Below are 16,961 nucleotides of genomic sequence, written 5' to 3'. Positions count from 1 at the left end.
CAGCAAGTCCTGGATCCTTCCCTGCTGACTCAGTCCGATGTGGGGGGGATCCCAATTTGGTAGCCCCCTCTTGCACAGGCTACCACTCCGATGTTAATTTCAACCCCTAAGGGCTGTTACAAAGGGAAACATCCCAAAGCTTCCCAACAAATCACTCTGGAGAAGCTGCACTTGGCAGAGAAAACCACCCCAATCTGCACTCCCAATCTCCATCTTTATTAGTTACAGTTTCAGAGGGGGTAGATACGGTTTTTTCTTCTAGATCTTGTTGAAAGCAGCAATGTCAACACTCTGCACCTGAAAGGGAACAAAAACAGCAGCTTAGAGGTCACCAATGTGGTTTCAGGCATTAATAAAGCTCTTGGAGAAGGGATTCCTTCACAACATGCACAAGTGATGCTCAATCAGGTCAAAAGCACAGCCCAGGTCCCTTAGATCAGCTCCAAGCTGTGGTAAGATGTTTAAGGGGTGTTACTTGAATGTTCTTGGTGACACCAGTCACAACAGGATGCTGTGCTGGTCATTGCAGGAGTCTTTAGATGGCCCAGCCTGTGAAGAACTAAGTTTCTGGGAACAGGAAGATGAAAGAGCAAAAGTTCCTGATTAAATATAAGGAAGAGTAGGCAAAGATTAATAAACCCATGGTGCTCTCTCAAGACAGAGTCAACCAGGCTGGAAAAGACCTTTAAGATCATCAAGTTCAACCAGGACTAACATAACAAGGCCACTGCCAAGCCATGTCACTAACAGTGAGACTAAGTTGTACTGAGCCTGTGCATCAACTGGCACAGAGCTGGAGCTCTTAAAATCATCTCCACAGAGAGAAGGATGGGGATGAAGACAGCTCCAGTTGGTGACTGGTCACTAGTGGTGTCCCTTAGGGCTCAGCTGTTGTTGGGCAGTTGGAGTGTTGATCTGCTGGAGGTTGGAGGCGCTGCAGAGGGATCTGGCCATGCTGGATCCATGGGCTGTGGTCAGTGGGATGAGGTTCAATGTGCAAAGTGCTACACTTCAGTCACAACAACCTCATGGAATGCTCCTGGTTTGGGGAAGAGTGGCTGGAAACTGCTCAGGGAGAAGGACCTGGGGGTGCTGACTGATGGAGCTGAATGTGAGCACCTTGTGCCCAGGCAGCCAAGAAGCCATCAGCATCCTGGCCTGTACCAGAACCAGTGCAGCAGCAGGGCCAGGGCAGGGATTGTGCTCCTGTGATGGGCACTGGTGAGGCTGCACCTTGAATCCTGGGTTCTGCGCTGGGATGCTCACTACAAGAGAGACATTGAGGTGCTGGAGCAGGGCCAGAGAAGGGCAACGGAGCTGGTGCAGGGCCTGGAGCACAAGTGTGATGGGGAACGGCTGAGGGACCAGGGGGGGTCAGTGTGGAGAAGAGAAGGCTCAGGGGGGACTTCATCACTCCCTACAAGTGCCTGAGAGGAGGATGGAGCCAGGAGGGGCTGGGCTCTGCTCCCAAGGAACAAGGGATGGGACAAGAGGAACCGGCCTCAAGCTGCACCAGGGCAGGTTTAGATGGAGCTGAGGAACAATTCCTTCCCCAGAGGGTCCTCAGGCATTGGAACAGGCTGCCCAGGGCAGGGCTGCAGTCACCGTCCCTGCAAGTGTTCACACAGTGTGGAGACGAGGCCTCAGTGCCATGGGTTAGTGGTGGCCTTGGCAGTGCTGGGGAATGGTTGGACTGGATGGGCTTAAAGGGCTTTCCCAACCTATTTGATTCCATGATTCTATACTTAGTGCCTCAGCAGGGAGAGACCATCAATTCCATGATTTTTTCCATAAAAAGTCCAATATCTGCAATATCTGCAGAACCACCTTAGTTAAAAATGACCCCATGGGTCAGACATCACCCAGCTTGCCCCAAGACTTACATAGTCTTCAAACTTGGTGATCTCCTCCTCCAGGATGTCTGTTCCAACTTTGTCATCTTCCACCACACACTGGATTTGGAGTTTCTTAATGCCATAACCTACTGGGACCAGTTTGGAGGCTCCCCACACCAAGCCGTCCATGTGGATGGACCGGACACACTCCTCCATCTTTGCCATGTCAGTCTCATCGTCCCACTGCAAAAACACAAAGGAACATTAGGGTTCTCCTAGAGATCATCCTCAGCCAAGTGACTGATTCAACATCTCGTCTCTAAGCAGGTTCCAGCTGATCCAAGTGGCTCTTTCTTGACCACGGTTTTGCACTACAACTTGGTTAGTGAAGCTAAACCTGACTTTGCTACAGAGCGTGTTCAGTTCTACCTACACGCACTACTACAGATGTAAGACGGATTCTCCCTGCAGGAACACAACTGCTTTCTCACTTTAGAGCTCTTGTTCTACCATGGCAAGTTTGACAAAGATGTGATTACCCCTGGAGAGGGGCCTTGGACAAGGCTCTTTAGGGACAGGCCAAGGGGAATGGCTTTAACCTGCCAGAGGGGAGACTGAGATGAGCTCTTAGGCAGAAGCTCTTCCCTGTGAGGGTGCTGAGGTGCTGGCACAGGGTGCCCAGTGAAGCTGTGGCTGCCCCATCCCTGGCAGCATTCAAGGCCAGGTTGGACACAGGGGCTTGGAGCACCCTGCTCTAGTGGAAGGTGTCCCTGCCCATGGCAGGAGGCTGGAACCCAAGCCATTCTGATTCCCGTATTTAGGACATTTATTACCCGATATTCCTTCAGGGGAAAAAGGCTAATCCTGGTTAGGGGAACCTCAGATACGAGCCTACACTTGTCATGGTGCAACCCAGCAGCGAAGAGGCTTCAATATCCCACCTCACTCCAACCCTTGGTTTGGAAATCCACTGGTTCCATCTTCACCAGTCTACTCGCATGTGGAACAGACAGTTACAACCTCATGCAGGAGCTTCTCCGCTTCTGTTACTCACTGGTTTCACATCCAGAAGGATTGAGGACTTGGCAATAAGACCTGGTTTCTTGGCCTTCTTCTCGGCGTACTGCCGCAGTCTCTCCTCCCGGACTTTAGCAGCCTCTTGGTCTTCCTCCTCATCATCACTCCCAAAGAGGTCTATGTCATTATCATCATCTTCCTCTGCAGCAGCTGGCTCTGGTTTCTTTGCTGGTGAAGCAGAAGGGAGCTCCACTTTCTTGGAGGGAACACTGAATGGTTCCACCTTCTTTGGTGGGGCGATGCACATTCAAGTTTACAGGAAGGAAAAAGGGGAGAGGTTAAGCTGAGGTTGAATCAGAGACTCAAGGGAAGCTCAGGAACAGAAACTGGCACTGCTCAAAACACTAAACATGGTCCACACTGTGCGATTTGTGTGAAGGATCAGCTATTGGCCATCAAAATAAGCCATTCAACCAAATGGACCTTTGAACTGGCCCAGCATGGCTGTAGTTGTACTCCTGGAGTGAAACCACCACGTAGCCAAGAGCTCATCCTCCAAGGGCTCAGGTATCTACACCGTAACAGTGGGATGGCAGCTGAGAATGGGACCAGGTGTCTTCTAGCATGAGGGTGTGCCTACACATTCTGCAAACCACCAGTACCACATCTTTCAACCTACAAGAAAAGACCACACTGATGCCACATGTTCAGCTTTCACAAAGCTTTAATTTAATTAAATACATTCTTAAAGGGGACATTTGGGCTGGTTCAGCCTGGAGAAGAGAAGGCTCCTGAAGGGGAGACCTGAGAGCAGCTCCAATGCCTAAAGGGGCTGCAGGAAACCTGGAAAGGGGCTTGGGACAAGGGCCTGTAGGGACAGGCCAAGGGGAATGGCTTTAACCTGCCAGAGGGGAGACTGAGATGAGCTCTTAGGCAGAAGCTCTTCCCTGTGAGGGCGCTGAGGCGCTGGCACAGGGTGCCCAGAGAAGCTGTGGCTGCCCCATCCCTGGCAGTGCTCAAGGCCAGGTTGGACACAGGGGCTTGGAGCAAGCTGCTCTAGTGGAAGGTGTCCCTGCCCGTGGCAGGGGTTGGAGCTGGATGAGCTTTAAGGTCCTTTCCAACCCAAACCATTCCATGATGCTATGAACAGCGCTTTGCTGAGGCTCACCTGGGTTGGAGGAACTGGTGAGGGCTGGTGGGAGGTAGAGGACTTCTCCAGAGCATTCAGGCGGCTTTCCAGTTTGAAGATGGCCATCTGAAGGTCTGAAACAACTGCCAGAAGAGGGGGCAGGGGGAAGAAACACCAAAGCTCATCTTGTAGGTTCTACACCAGCTCTCAAGTCAGGACAGACTTGCTTCTGCTCAAAGTGGGCTTTAAAAAGCCACCAGTTGCCCCAGTCAGAGGGAAACCTGCAAAGCTCTGAGCCAGACACTGGCAGGGGGCTGGAACTCGATGAACTTTAAGGTCCCTTCCAACCCAAACCAGATTCTGTGATGTGCTCACCTGGTGACAGATAAGGCCAATGTCCCAGACAAGGGATATACCCCACAGAAGCAGGGCCAGCAGGCTCTACTTACCACTACGTAGGTTTTGGTTTTCTACCTCCAGGTGAGAAATTCTGGAGAGGAGATCATTTTGGTCACCAGAAGGTCCAGAAGAGGATGTGCTTGACACCTGCAACAAGGAAAAACAGAGATGAAACCAATCTGTTCACCTACTCCTGAGCTCAGTGAAGCAAAGCAGAGTTATGCCTTGAGGGAAGGAGCAAATTAGAGAGCTAATCATAGAACAAGGATGTTTTCTCTAAAGGCTTTGTAAGAAATTTACTATCTCTAGAGGATGAAGCATGAAATGCATCTCAAGATATTGAAGTTGGAACTGATGAGCAAAGGATGAAGTCATTCTTTGCAGTCTCAGGTCAGACTGCCACTAAACAGTTCCACACTAAGCCCCTTAAATGAGGGAACTGGTCTCTTACAAACTGAGGCATGAAGTACAGAGGTGACCCACGTAACATCACCCAGCAAGTCACTGGGAAAACAGGAAAGAGATCCCAACATTCCTTTACTCCTAACTTCCCCAGTCCAGCCTTTCAAGTCTTCTCAAAACCTACTTTAACACATCCTGAGGGAGCAATTATAGTGATCCAGCTTTGAAGTATTTGGTTTAACAGTAAGGAAGCTTTTGTGTAAGGAGGCCCTTAACTATAAATTCATATTGGAAAAGGGAAGGGTTTCACACCTTGTTATTTAGAATTGTGTAAAACAGAGAAAATCATTTATACTCCTTCCAAGTGCAGCCTGCATGCAATTGTAACATGGGTCTTGGTTGTAGCTGACATGATACAGCATGACCAGCAGATCACAGGAGGTGATCATGCCCCTCTACTCTGCTCTGGTGAGACCCCACTTGCAGCACTGGGTGCAGTTCTGGTGCCCCCAACATCAGAAGGGCATGGAGCTGTTGGAGCAAGGCCAGAGGAGGCCACGAGGATGCTCAGGGGCTGCAGCACCTCCTGTATGGAGCCAGGCTGAGAACATTGGGGCTGTTGAGCCTGGAGAAGAGAAGCTGCGTGGAGACCTCAGAGCAGCTTCCAGTGTCTGAAGGGGGCTACAAGGATGCTGGAGAGGGACTTTTGACAAGAACATGTGGTGACAGGGCAAGGGGGAACAGGTTCAAACTGAAATGAGACATTCAGGTTGGAGATAAGGAAGAAATTCTTTCTTGTGAGGATGCTGAGGCACTGGCACAGAGTGCCCAGAGAAGCTGTGGCTGCCCCATCCCTGGCAGTGTTCAAGGCCAGGTTGGACACAGGGGCTTCTTGGAGCACCCTGCTCCAGTGGAAGATGTCCCTTCCAACCCAAAGCAGTCTGGGATTCTACGATTAAGATTTCAGTATTCACTGAAAATGGAGAGGGAAATACAGGGGTTCAGAGGAGCAATACGTGGCACAAGGAAAGCAGGTCTGGAAGATGCCTGGCTCTGGGAGATACATGGAATAGCATGAGCTGCTCCTACTGGGAAGGCCAAAAAGACCCTTCTCCGCTTAAAAAGGGGCACGGGCCAGATGTCAAAAGCACCATGAAACAACTCAGTCTCCAACACATCCTTTATAGTCCTCACACCAAGCTGGAAGACCTCCACGTCCCATGTTACACAGCAGCAACAACCACATGGCAAAGACAAACACTTGTCATGGTAAAGAAGGAGCACTTGGTCCATCTCTCCAAGGTAGGGCTGTCTTTGCCCTACGATGTCCTCTCAGCTCACACCACAGCTCCATCCGTGCACAGGGACTTACAGTTGAGCGGCCTGACTGCCTCTTGTGACGGGCAGAAGGAGCTTCTTTGCTCCGAGGCACTGTCTTCTGCTGCAAAGGGCAAAAGGTTTGGGGGATGATTGGTTTAACACAGGAGAGAGAAAAGGATTTCACTCAGGCTGGAAAAGGCAGCTCAAGTGCAGGAAGCGGATCCACATGCAGGGGAAGTCATCAAGCAACGAGATGCAGCCTCACACCAGCTACACAGCAACCAAAACCTGCAGAGACATCCATCCATGAGCTCTGGCAGCTTCAAGGTCACACAGCTGGGTGGCAGAGCTGGGCTGAGATGTCTAAAGCATGGTCTCAGGCATCTGTAACACCAGAGGTGCAGCCTCAGCCAGTTCTCCTGTCATTTAGATGACACCTAATGCCTGGCAGATGCAGAACCACATGTAGAGCTGCCTTAAGCCCACTATCACCACTAATGCATCTCTCCTACAGAGAAGTAAAGCAACACAACGCTGATCTGCACTTGATGAGAAGCCTCTGTGGGCTTCCATCCTTGCATGCACCACTGAGAACAGAGGCTGGAAACCACTACGGGCTCCCCACACTAGGGTAGCCCTTCAAATTCAAGCTCAGATGAACCCATTGCCTGATCTCTTGCTGTTCTAGTTCCATCACCCAGGCCAAGGTTAAAGTTAATACACTGACAAGTGACTCCTGGCAGGAGTCACATCCATCCCCAGCCCTTGGAAGAGCACTTCTTGTTGTGACTCAACAGGAGCTGTGTCACCTGCAGAGAGATGCAGCTGGGTTCCTTTCCATAAGCAGCTAATTCATCAGGTAAGCAGAAAGCACCACAGATATTTGGCAGTTTGAAGCCCTAAATCATGCTTTCAAGCCACATGCTGAAGTATTCCAGCATTTCTCTGCTTGTCCTGGCAACTGGCTATTCTGTCATCACAGACCTGCTTAAGTGAGAGCAGAGGAGGTCATGGAGCTGCTGCAAGGACTGGAGCAGCTCTGCTCTGGAGCCAGGCTGAGAGAGCTGGGCTGGGGCAGCCTGGAGAAGAGAAGGCTCCTGAAGGGGAGACCTTAGAGCAGCTCCAGTGCCTAAAGGGGCTGCAGGAAAACTGGAGAGGGGCTTGGGACAAGGGATGGAGGGCCAGGCCAAGGGGAATGGCTTTAACCTGCCAGAGGGGAGACTGAGATGAGCTCTTAGGCAGAAGCTCTTCCCTGTGAGGGTGCTGAGGCGCTGGCACAGGGTGCCCAGAGAAGCTGTGGCTGCCCCATCCCTGGCAGTGTTCAAGGCCAGGCTGGACACAGGGGCTTGGAGCACCCTGCTCTAGTGGCAGGGGTCCCTGCCCATGGCAGGGGGTCAGAACTGGATGAACTTTAAGGTCCCTTCCAACACAAAGCAGTCTGGGATTCTATATAGCTCTTGAGTGCTCTGTGAGCTCCCTGACATGGCAAAGGAAGAGCTCTTGTAGCTGTCCAGACAGATTTCTGTCTATCAGCTGAAACTTCGTCTGGACAATTACATCTAAGAGCTCTACCCTTGGTATGACAGCCCCAACCAGAAGACACAGCTGGAAACTGGCACTTCCCTCACTACAAGTTGTATCTGGAGCTATCAAACCCCTTTTCCTTTAGTGATAACCTTCCCTTCAGGTTGATCTGAGCTCTGGAAGCATGGAAAGTTTCACCATGGTCGGACAGACAAAGCTGACCTGTGGGGAAGTGATGTTGAACTAGAAGAGGGTTTTCCCCCAGGGTGGATCCTGGCTGGTTGCCTGCAGGTGGTGTGACCTGCTCACAGAAAGTGCTCTCCAAACACTTTAGCAAGAGCTTTTCCAGGAGCTTTTCATGTTTGAAGCCACAGGCAGGGGATGAAGGAAGCTTTGTAAGAGGAAGCTTGGGAATAACAAAGCTTCAGACTCCCACAGCAGTGACATCCTTTTGGTTCCCTTCTCTGGAAGGGGTGTAGGAAGTGCAAACCCAGTCACCCACTGTGTTGGACTTGCTCATCATCTCAAGCAAGTCCATCCTGTCCATGCCTCAGGTCCCCAGGCTGTGAGATTTCTCATCACCTGCAGCTTCAATGCCACCAACACCAGCACTGAACATGTCAACAGCTTTTTATAAAGTGATGGAGTGGAAAACAGCTAGAGACTGCTGAAAGCAGAGGTGAACATGCAAAACAGGATGAAAGGGATGTGCAAACAAATGTTTCCAGCATAAGAGCTTCAAACCCTCCTTTGAGAGGTACAAACATCGCCTTAAACCTAATGCTCATTCACACAGTTTAAGAACATCACTATCCGAAGCAGATCTGAAACCAGCTCTGCTTGAACTTTACAGCAAGAGAAAGGCACTCATCTTCCCATCCTGTAAGAGCCAACTCTTCACTTGCTACATCTGCATGCTCAGGTGGAAGGAAAGACTGAATCCTGACCATAAAACCAGGCTTCACTGTTGCTCTGTAGATCACACAGTATTAAGTTTGGCTTCCTGAAGCATAAAGCCAAAGTTTAAGCATGTTCTAAAGTCAACCCTGCTTTATGTCACCGCTGTCCAAGTTCAATGATGACCCTCCAGAAACACCAGCTACAAAAGCTGAGGTTTCAGACTTGTTTCTCAACAGCTCAGCCTTTGTAACCCACGCACTGAGCACAAAGGGATTTACAGCTTCAGGTTCCAGGGAAGAGGTGTGGAAATATGTGGAAAAGCTGAAAAGGTGCCGTATAAGCCAGGGTAAAACCTGGTCAAATAAATGGGATTACAAAATAGGAAGCAGGTCACTGTTTCCATGTGCTCTGCTTATCCCAGCAACTCCGTACTTCAGGAGCAGAATGGGAGCTACAGGTTAAATATATTCCTTATTACAGGACCTGCATGATCCCAACTTGCAGGTCTCCAACAACAGAGAAGCTCTTTAGCAGGAGGCACAGGCCAGGGCAAGTAACTCCTCAAACCACAGACCATTCTGTAAGATGAGAATATGCCTTCAGGGCAGAGGAGCAGCACTGCTGGGTAATGCTCCTGTCCCTACATCATCCAGCTTTATTCCTCCAGAAGGCAGGACCTGGAGGAAGAAGCAACCTCATCCAGCTGGAAAAAGTCTTTCCAAAGGCATTTAACGTGATCTGTGCAGAGTTCTTCCACTCTGTTTGGGATGGGGGGGCTATATGTGAGGAAAAAGTATATTTCTCCACATATTTGCCTTACTGAAGTCATAGCATCATAGAATGGTTTGGGATGGAAGGGACCTTAAAGCTCCTCCAGTTCCAATCACCTGCCACAGGCAGGGACACCTTCCACTAGAGCAGGGTGCTCCAAGCCCCTGTGTCCAACCTGGCCTTGAACACTGCCAGGGATGGGGCAGCCCCAGCTTCTCTGGGCACCCTGTGCCAGCGCCTCAGCACCCTCACAGGGAAGAGCTTCTGCCTAAGGGCTCAGCTCAGTCTCCCCTCTGGCACGTTAAAGCCATTCCCCTTGGCCTGTCCCTCCATCCCTTGTCCAAAGCCCCTTTCCAGGTTTCTTGTAGCCCCTTTAGGCACTGGAGCTGCTCTAAGGTCTCCCCTTCACACAGCAGAGGGCCAGGATCCCATCCCTGAGCTGCTGCTCATGCTCTGGGGGTGCAGCCTTGGACACTGGGGGGTTCTGTGCTCAAGCACACACTGAAGCTGGGTCATGGGGAGCTAAGAGTTTTAACAGTGCTGTCTGTATGTATCAACACAAAACCGCCTCCAGTCCAAGCTAAAAGTCATTGACAGGGGTGGGCAGTCTCTATTTGAAGACCGAACACATTATTCCAGATACAAACTTAAATTATTCACTTCAGGAAAACCTCCCCTAAGCTGCTTGCTGAAATACTGATGCTGAAGTAAGAAACCAGCACTAGGAACCTTACAACTATTTACCTGCTTGACATGGTTTGGTTTTAATATTACTAAGATATCCCAACTTCCCGTTCATTCCCATGCTGTATTCAAGGCCACTGAGTCTAACCAAAGCAAATTTAATCCTTCCATCAAATTTCCCTGCTCTTCCTGCACCTCTATCTCTGATCACTCACATAGGCAGTTGTAGAAGCTGCTTTTGCAATATCAGGTTCTACAGGTGTAGTGAAACCACCATGGGGAAAGCATTTAACCCAAGTCTTTTGTATTCACCCCAAGTGCGTCGTCTTAAAGAGAAATATGAAATATTCCCCTTGGGAAAGTCTCAATTCCCTGGTTTTGTACTGATCAAATAGAAACTGAGGGTCTTAAATACCCCAAGAGGGAATTACGAGGCCAAATCAATGTAGATGAAAAGATGGATAAACTCAGATGGAAGATATGTGGAGGTATCCCACTACAGAGGTAAGAGATCAAGACACACGGGCTGTATTCTGTGAGTTTTCTTCACCCACAAAACCAGTGCAGTATGAACTTAAGATCTCAGCTTCCTACTGAAAAGTTAAGTGCTGTCTGCAGGTATCAGCACAAAAACCACCTCCAGAAAGGAGGTTACTGAGCTTCTACAGAATGGTCCAGACTTAGAGTGTGTAGCCAAGCTGTACTCCTTAGATGCAGCAGATGGAAGACAGCATTTCTTTGCACATACCCTAACTGAAAGCAAAACAGGAAAGAGAAGGTGGCAGCCCAGGAGAGCCACACATACTCCTGCTGGCACCTCAGTGCTTTGCTACTCAGCAAGGTTATTGTACCAGCCACTTGTCACCTGTTAGATAAGACTTGTGGGAACATTCCACCAGGATACAATGAAAAATGCATAGAAATGAGTAATTTAACCCCAAATGCAGTTAGTTTTAAGCAGCACTGCAAGCTAGCAAGCAGGTAAGCAGCATGCACTCTAGTAGGAACAGTGTTCTTAATGGGATGAAGCTATGCTGGTGGGTACGTAGCACTGCACACCTCAACTCTTTCCCCTTCTAAATTCAAAAAGAAGCCACATGATCTATGAAGTGGTCACAGCAGAGCTCTGTGAGATGCACCACAGCTCCATATGGTTGCAGGTAGCCAGGTGGTGAGAGCTTTGGTACTCACTCCGGCCAGTGATTTCTGGATATTCTCCCTGGCTCTGGCAATGTCGCGGAGGATCGTGCTGGCTCCGTTCTCCTGCAAACAGTGCAGAAAGAACCAAGATTGCTTTTAAGAAAGAGAGGAAACAGCAAAAACTGGACAGGGAAATGAGAAATCAAAAGGGGAGGAAGCAGGGGATGGGGTCCTTCCAATGGCTCAGCGAGTATTGCTAAATGAGCTGAAAGAAGGACTGGTTCTGAATCAATCCTTGGTCACATCAGGCCATGTGTCCACAGGATCGTCCAGTCAAGAGGTTTTAGGTTCTTTATATCATCCTGAATGCTTTGGGCAGCTGGAGAGCCAGGCAGAGGGCTGGAATCACTTCAGTGTTCCTAAGAGATCTATCATTAAACAGCCTGCTTTCATAGTATTACCTGTCATTGTATGCAGGCAAGAAGTGATGGCTCTAACTGAAGGTTTCTCTCCAGAAAGATATGACCCAGAGCATAGCAGCACAAGTTGTGCCTCCCTCCATACTCCTGCTGCCATCCCTTAGCCTGGATTTGACCTGGATTTGAAGATTCACTTCCTAGAGCGCAAATTCAGTTTCCATGATCCATTCACTCATTGCCTCTCCTGGACTACAACCCCACAGGCAAGATCTGAGATATGAACTGCCCAAAACCCCATGCCAAATACACCACAGAAGAGCAACAGAGGTACATCGAGGTGGATTCTGCTTCCAGGTTGCAGGAAGGTTTTAAGGAGTGTGGATCTTTTTCCTTAGCAGGAAAGTGGCTGATAAACTGCTGCAGAATCTCCACCAGAGCCTTCACTTCATATCTCACAGGCAGAACATCACTGGAAGACTATGCCATGCCATGTAAGGAGCTAAGTGTTCTAAGAGCACTGCAGAGGTTCACACTTTAACACCTACCTAAAAAGTTCACCTATAGCTTCTTATTTTCATGCTGTGCCACCACTATACCAGCAATGGGCAGCAGGAATAGACAAGAGTGTGCCTAGCAGCTCCTACTTAAGCAAAAAGCTTCCCCTAAACCACTTGCAAGCCATTTAAAACTCTAAGCGGCTTCTAGATAAAGGCATAAGCAGTGAACAGCTCTTTACACAGCAGGAAGAGGTTATGATAGAACCGCACCTTCAAAGAGGCATCATTTCAGGCTAACATTTAAGCTTGAATCACTCCAGCAGCACCATGATTCCCCTCCACCAGCTCCCCTCCGCTCACCAGTACTGTGCTGGAGTCTACTGCAGGAGCGCACTGAGTAATTCAGAGGGTACAGCACAGAGAAGAACCTAATTCCTGGTCTCTAAAGAGCCATGGTGGCTCTCTTCAAGCACTATGTCGGGTATCCCTTGCCAAGGGATATAAAGCTCAGCTGCTCCAATGTGGCAGCAGAAGTCCTTCTTCCATGGCTGAATGGGGACAGGCCCATTCTTTACGCAGCCCAGTCCAAAGGAACACAGCTCGAACTGTACCCCCAGATCCCAGACAGCATCAGCAGCATGAACAGATCAACTGCTGCAACCTGTAACTGGTTCTTCTGTTACAAGGGTGTCTGATCTCCCAATACACTCGTTGTACAGGAGAAATACTTCAGAGACCACAGAAGATAGCCTCTTAGAAGACAAAAGGGGCATAACTGAGGCTTAAAGAGCTCCAGAGAAGACTCACCCTTGGAAAGAACAGCACCAAGAGTGGAATTAATTCAAAAGTCCACACCCAGGTGGATCATGTCCTTTCACTTGCTCTGTGCTGGCTCTCAGAGCTCCAGTACTGTTAAACCCCATCCAAGAACAAGCATTACCTGCTGGTGTGAGGAGCTGCCAAGTGGCCCGTTCATCTGCTCATAGTATCTTCTCTCAGCATCATCGTATTTGTACTTGTCAAACCAGATCTTCTCATGCAGAAAGTAGTCCACTGCCATTTTGCTGCAGAAAGCGAAAGAAAAAGCCCAAAGTGAGTTTCTGGAAGTACAGGAGGGTGGCAGCTTGCAATGAGCTTGTCAGAAGAGTGCTTCCTTTCCCCATAAAGCTCTGCCTGCAGCTCTCTGCTTGGTGCTTCCCCCTCCAGCAGAAAGCTCTAAGTCAATAGGATCTTGTTATGAAAGCAGAGCAGTAATCTTCCACCCATCTGCCTGACCTGCATTTAGTGACACACCACCAAGGGAGGACTAAATCAGCTGGTCTGTGCCTTCTCCCACAAGAAAAAGCTTTTGGAGCTTGATTTCCTACATCATTCTACACGTAGAATGGAGCACGTGGGGACTCTGCTGCTAAGATGTCTTGTGTATGAGAATCAAATGCTTTTAAGATGCCTGATCACAGTGAAACCAAAGGCTGAAGGATACACAGCTCCAAACAGCATGTGTCAACAAGAGGGTGCTCTGTGACAGGCAAATCCAGACATAACCACTCACAAACACCAACCAGGAGCTGTTTTAAGCTACTACATGTCTCTACCTAGTCATGCCATGCTTCACTAGGTGCACCACCACCTAATCCTTCTGTAAGGAACAGCCAAGCCTGACATCCATGAGGATCAGCCTCCTGGAATCCAGCTACATACACGATTCACAATGACACACCTGCCCCTTTGGAAGCTGCTGCAGCCTTCTGTAAGTTAAAATCAGCAGCAATGTAACACTTGCAAGGGGCAGATGCCTGTCACTGGATGGAGGAACAGCATAAACCACCTTAACACTGCTGTGGAATGGTAGTGTCTTCCCTCAGGGCAGCAGCTTCCAAAGATGGTTTCATTTCTGGTCTGGAAGGGGAATGATGGAGGCCTTGCAAGAGGAAGAATGCTCTTATTTCAAGTCAGGGATGATTCAAACCAGCTAGAGAGTCAACATCAGTTTGGGGAGGTGGGGAGAGCAGGGATGGAGCATCACAACCAGGTTCCACCATACAACACAGAGAGAGCAACTAGTTTCAAACCTCAAAAGCCTGTAACCCTTCCGAAGAACACTTCCACAGAAGCCAACAGGTGAGTCTTCTGCAGAACAAGCACTCTCCTCACCTACCCATCCAGAAGGGACCAGAGGCCACCACACCGTACATCTCCTCTACACTGATGTCATTCTCAGAGCTCAAACCTCCAAGACCCTGCTTGAGCTGCCAACTAGTACCTAATAGAGAATTATGGTATGGTTTGTGTTGGAAGGGACCTTAAAGCTCATCCAGTTCCAACCCCCTGCCATGGGCAGGGATACCTTTCACTACAGCAGGTTGCTCCAAGCCCCATCCAACCTGGCCTTGAACAGAAAGAGAACATTATCCTACATAGGAGAGGGTGAAAGGCTCACCTAAAGCTTATGTGTAACTCACCAGTAGCACTTGATGTATAGACTGTAAAACCCTTCCAATAAATCCAGTTAGTCCCATCCCAAAACAAACAGCACATTCCAGCCTGAAAAGTCTAACCCACCAAACGCAGCACATGCTCCCACCAATCTGATGTCTTAAATAGTATTTCACTGCCATTCCCAAGCCTTCTTTGAGCTGTATACTCGCAGTGATACTCAAATGTAGATACCTCTCTCATGGAGCTAAATGACCATGTGCTCTGCAAGAGAGTTGGGGGTAAACTGCTTCCCTAAAGGATCTTGTGGCATTTAACACAAATACAACAGCAAACAGCTGCTATTTTAACCTCTTAAACTCAAAAATGAAGCACTGCATCTTCTGTCATCTCAGCAACACTGTTTAAACCATGAATTACTCCAACTTCCCACTTTAATGACCTTCTGTATGTAACAGGAATGAAGAGACATGGCCCCAGGTTCCCCCCATGCAAAGAGAGGGTCAAACCTCAGCTTGCCAGCCACCACTTTAAACCCCTTAACCTCTGGCACCACACCTTTCGTCACCAGTGTTCATGAGAAGGGGGTTCCTTGAAGGAGGTTCCCCCCCAGTTCCCCTGCCCCAAACAGGTCCTTGGGTTCTGCAGACACAAAGGACCATCTTCTACACACGAGAACTCCTTCGGCTCAATCCTGCCCCAGGAGCTTTGTGTGTGTGAGTGTTACCCCAGAACAAACTTCTCCTACTTCATTTCTGGAGCAGGTAGGCTGGAATCACAAGCAGCTGGCTGGGAGGGTTCTCCCACTGTTGATTCCTGCATTCCCAATGGAGTTTCTCCTGTCCTTGACATTCGCAGAGCCTCGGCTGCATAGAAGCGTGCCTCAGCACGGTCATATGTTGGCTTACTGAGCCACACAGTCTCACTGTCCTCGTGCAGGAAGAAGGTGGTAGGTGGAGGTTGCTCAGCATCACTGGGAAGCAGAGTGTTGGTGGCCGTCTCCATGTGTTTGTTGGTGTCTGTTTGCTTTCCATTGTGGTTCTTCTTGTCCTCATAGTGGTTCTTTGACACTCTGGGGCACGAGTGTTGCTGTTGTCGGCCTCTGCCCGATGGGTGCCCATCAAACATGTTCTCGTAGAAGCTCTTCTCAGCATCATCATACAGAGGTTTCTCCAACCACACCTCTGACATGAGGGCCTGCAGGCTTGAAAGCTGGGGCTTGCCATTTACTGTCTGGTGTTCAGAGTCGGACAAACTGGTATCAAAGGAAGGAGCAGAAACAGCAGCGATGTCTGGAGCCAAGCCTGGGGTAGCAGGAGTAGGCAGGGCTGTACCATAGCCCTCATCTGGTGTTCTCATCCCAACACTGCCACCGTTTGACCACACAGGTGGGATGGTTAGGACATTTGGAGGCACAAAGAACTGGGATTTCTCAAGGAACACCTTCTCAGCCTTATCAAAGTCAAACTTGTTGATCCAGACCCCCTGTACAACGTGGTGACATGCAGACAGACTCCCATGGGAGCAGGACAGGGCTACTGAAAGCATCCTTGGCTTAGGAATAGCTTGGCCAGGGGACTGCTCAGCAGTTAGTTCAGTCTCAGGTGCTTCCTGGCTCTGCCCATCTGCTAGTTTCCTCCTGTACATGCCCTCAGCATGATCATAGAAAGGTTTCTCAAACCACACATGGTCAGCTAACAAGCCAGCCAGAACAGAGTCTAACTTGGAGGCCACGTTCTTGGGTTTGGGAGAACGCTTCCTTTTCCTTTGTTTCTTCCCATTCCTGGTTTTCTTCAAGTCTCCTTTGAATTCACCATCAACAGAGTCCTCATTGCAGACTCCATTGACAGCCTCTACCTCCTGGAACTCCTCTGGAGCCGCAGCAGCTAACATGGCTTCTCTTTCATAGTGCAGTCTCTCTGCTTCATCGTACTTGTGCTTGTCTACCCACACTTTCTCTACTGGGCAGGGAGGTTTCCTTGTCCTCATCTTCCAAAGAGTGGCAGCATTAAAAGATAAGCACAACAATGTAGTGGCAGCAAAAGTGAATAAAGCAAGGGCATGCAGCAGACTTCAGTGATTTAAGTAATAAAAGAGTGTTAAAAGCCATCACACTTGTTATTCATGATTAAAGAGCAATTTAGTTCTGGTTTGCCTGTGTTCTGAAGAACTTAAACTGCCTCAGACAGTTTCTGAATCAAAATAACCGTATATTTCTGCTGTTCTGACAAATATTCTGCATATTATGATTTAAAAATAAAGGCACTGGCTGAAAACACACTTCTGAAGACAACTGACACGGAAAAAATGATGATTTTGGGGTGAAATCCCTGGTTAATGTCTAACAGATTCTTCCAACTTGGTGGATTACTCCTTAAGTACTTGTTATGTATCCCTAACTACTGTTTTGGGAAGACATCTAGAGAAAGATGCCCCAATTCTTGAGTATCTTTAGAGGCTTCGTACACCTCATTGTGCTCCGCTGCTA

The 16,961-nt window shown here is 49.1% G+C and overlaps 1 protein-coding gene across 4 annotated transcripts; it reads right to left on the bottom strand.

Annotated features, from left to right (window-relative positions):
* Nucleotides 1-195: 195 nt before the first annotated feature.
* On the bottom strand, nt 196-16,478 carry EEF1D (eukaryotic translation elongation factor 1 delta). 4 transcript variants are annotated; one of them, XM_062626949.1, is made up of 9 exons: nt 15,222-16,478; nt 12,978-13,101; nt 11,173-11,244; nt 6,155-6,223; nt 4,431-4,527; nt 4,021-4,124; nt 2,890-3,138; nt 1,884-2,078; nt 196-297 (listed from the first exon to the last, which is right to left on the bottom strand). In XM_062626949.1, the coding sequence occupies exons 1-9, from the start codon at nt 16,460-16,462 to the stop codon at nt 259-261; spliced, it is 2,190 nt and encodes a 729-aa protein (XP_062482933.1). In that variant the 5' UTR covers nt 16,463-16,478; the 3' UTR covers nt 196-258. The 4 variants fall into 4 exon arrangements, with proteins under 4 accessions (XP_062482933.1, XP_062482931.1, XP_062482932.1 ...); XM_062626947.1 differs by having other exon boundaries at nt 6,155-6,220; nt 15,222-16,462; XM_062626948.1 differs by lacking the exon at nt 6,155-6,223 and having other exon boundaries at nt 15,222-16,462.
* Nucleotides 16,479-16,961: the final 483 nt, after the last annotated feature.

This window comes from Pezoporus occidentalis, unplaced genomic scaffold, assembly GCF_034315485.1.
Source record: "Pezoporus occidentalis ecotype Australia unplaced genomic scaffold, CSIRO_AGI_Poc_V1 ctg3, whole genome shotgun sequence".
NCBI classification, from domain to species: domain Eukaryota; kingdom Metazoa; phylum Chordata; class Aves; order Psittaciformes; family Psittacidae; genus Pezoporus; species Pezoporus occidentalis.
Note: the sequence above shows the minus strand (reverse complement) of the source record. Positions and strands in the feature narration are given on the sequence as shown.

Excerpts from the sequence above, each read along its gene's own strand:
- EEF1D (XM_062626949.1), bottom strand. The coding sequence starts at position 16,462 with ATGAGGACAAGGAAACCTCCCTGCCCAGTAGAGAAAGTGTGGGTAGAC. Across the intron at positions 13,102-15,221 it reads CTACCTGCTCCAGAAATGAA|CAAAATGGCAGTGGACTACT; the intron begins GTAGGAGAAGTT and ends CGCTTTCTGCAG. Across the intron at positions 298-1,883 it reads TCACCAAGTTTGAAGACTAT|GTGCAGAGTGTTGACATTGC; the intron begins GTAAGTCTTGGG and ends GTTCCCTTTCAG.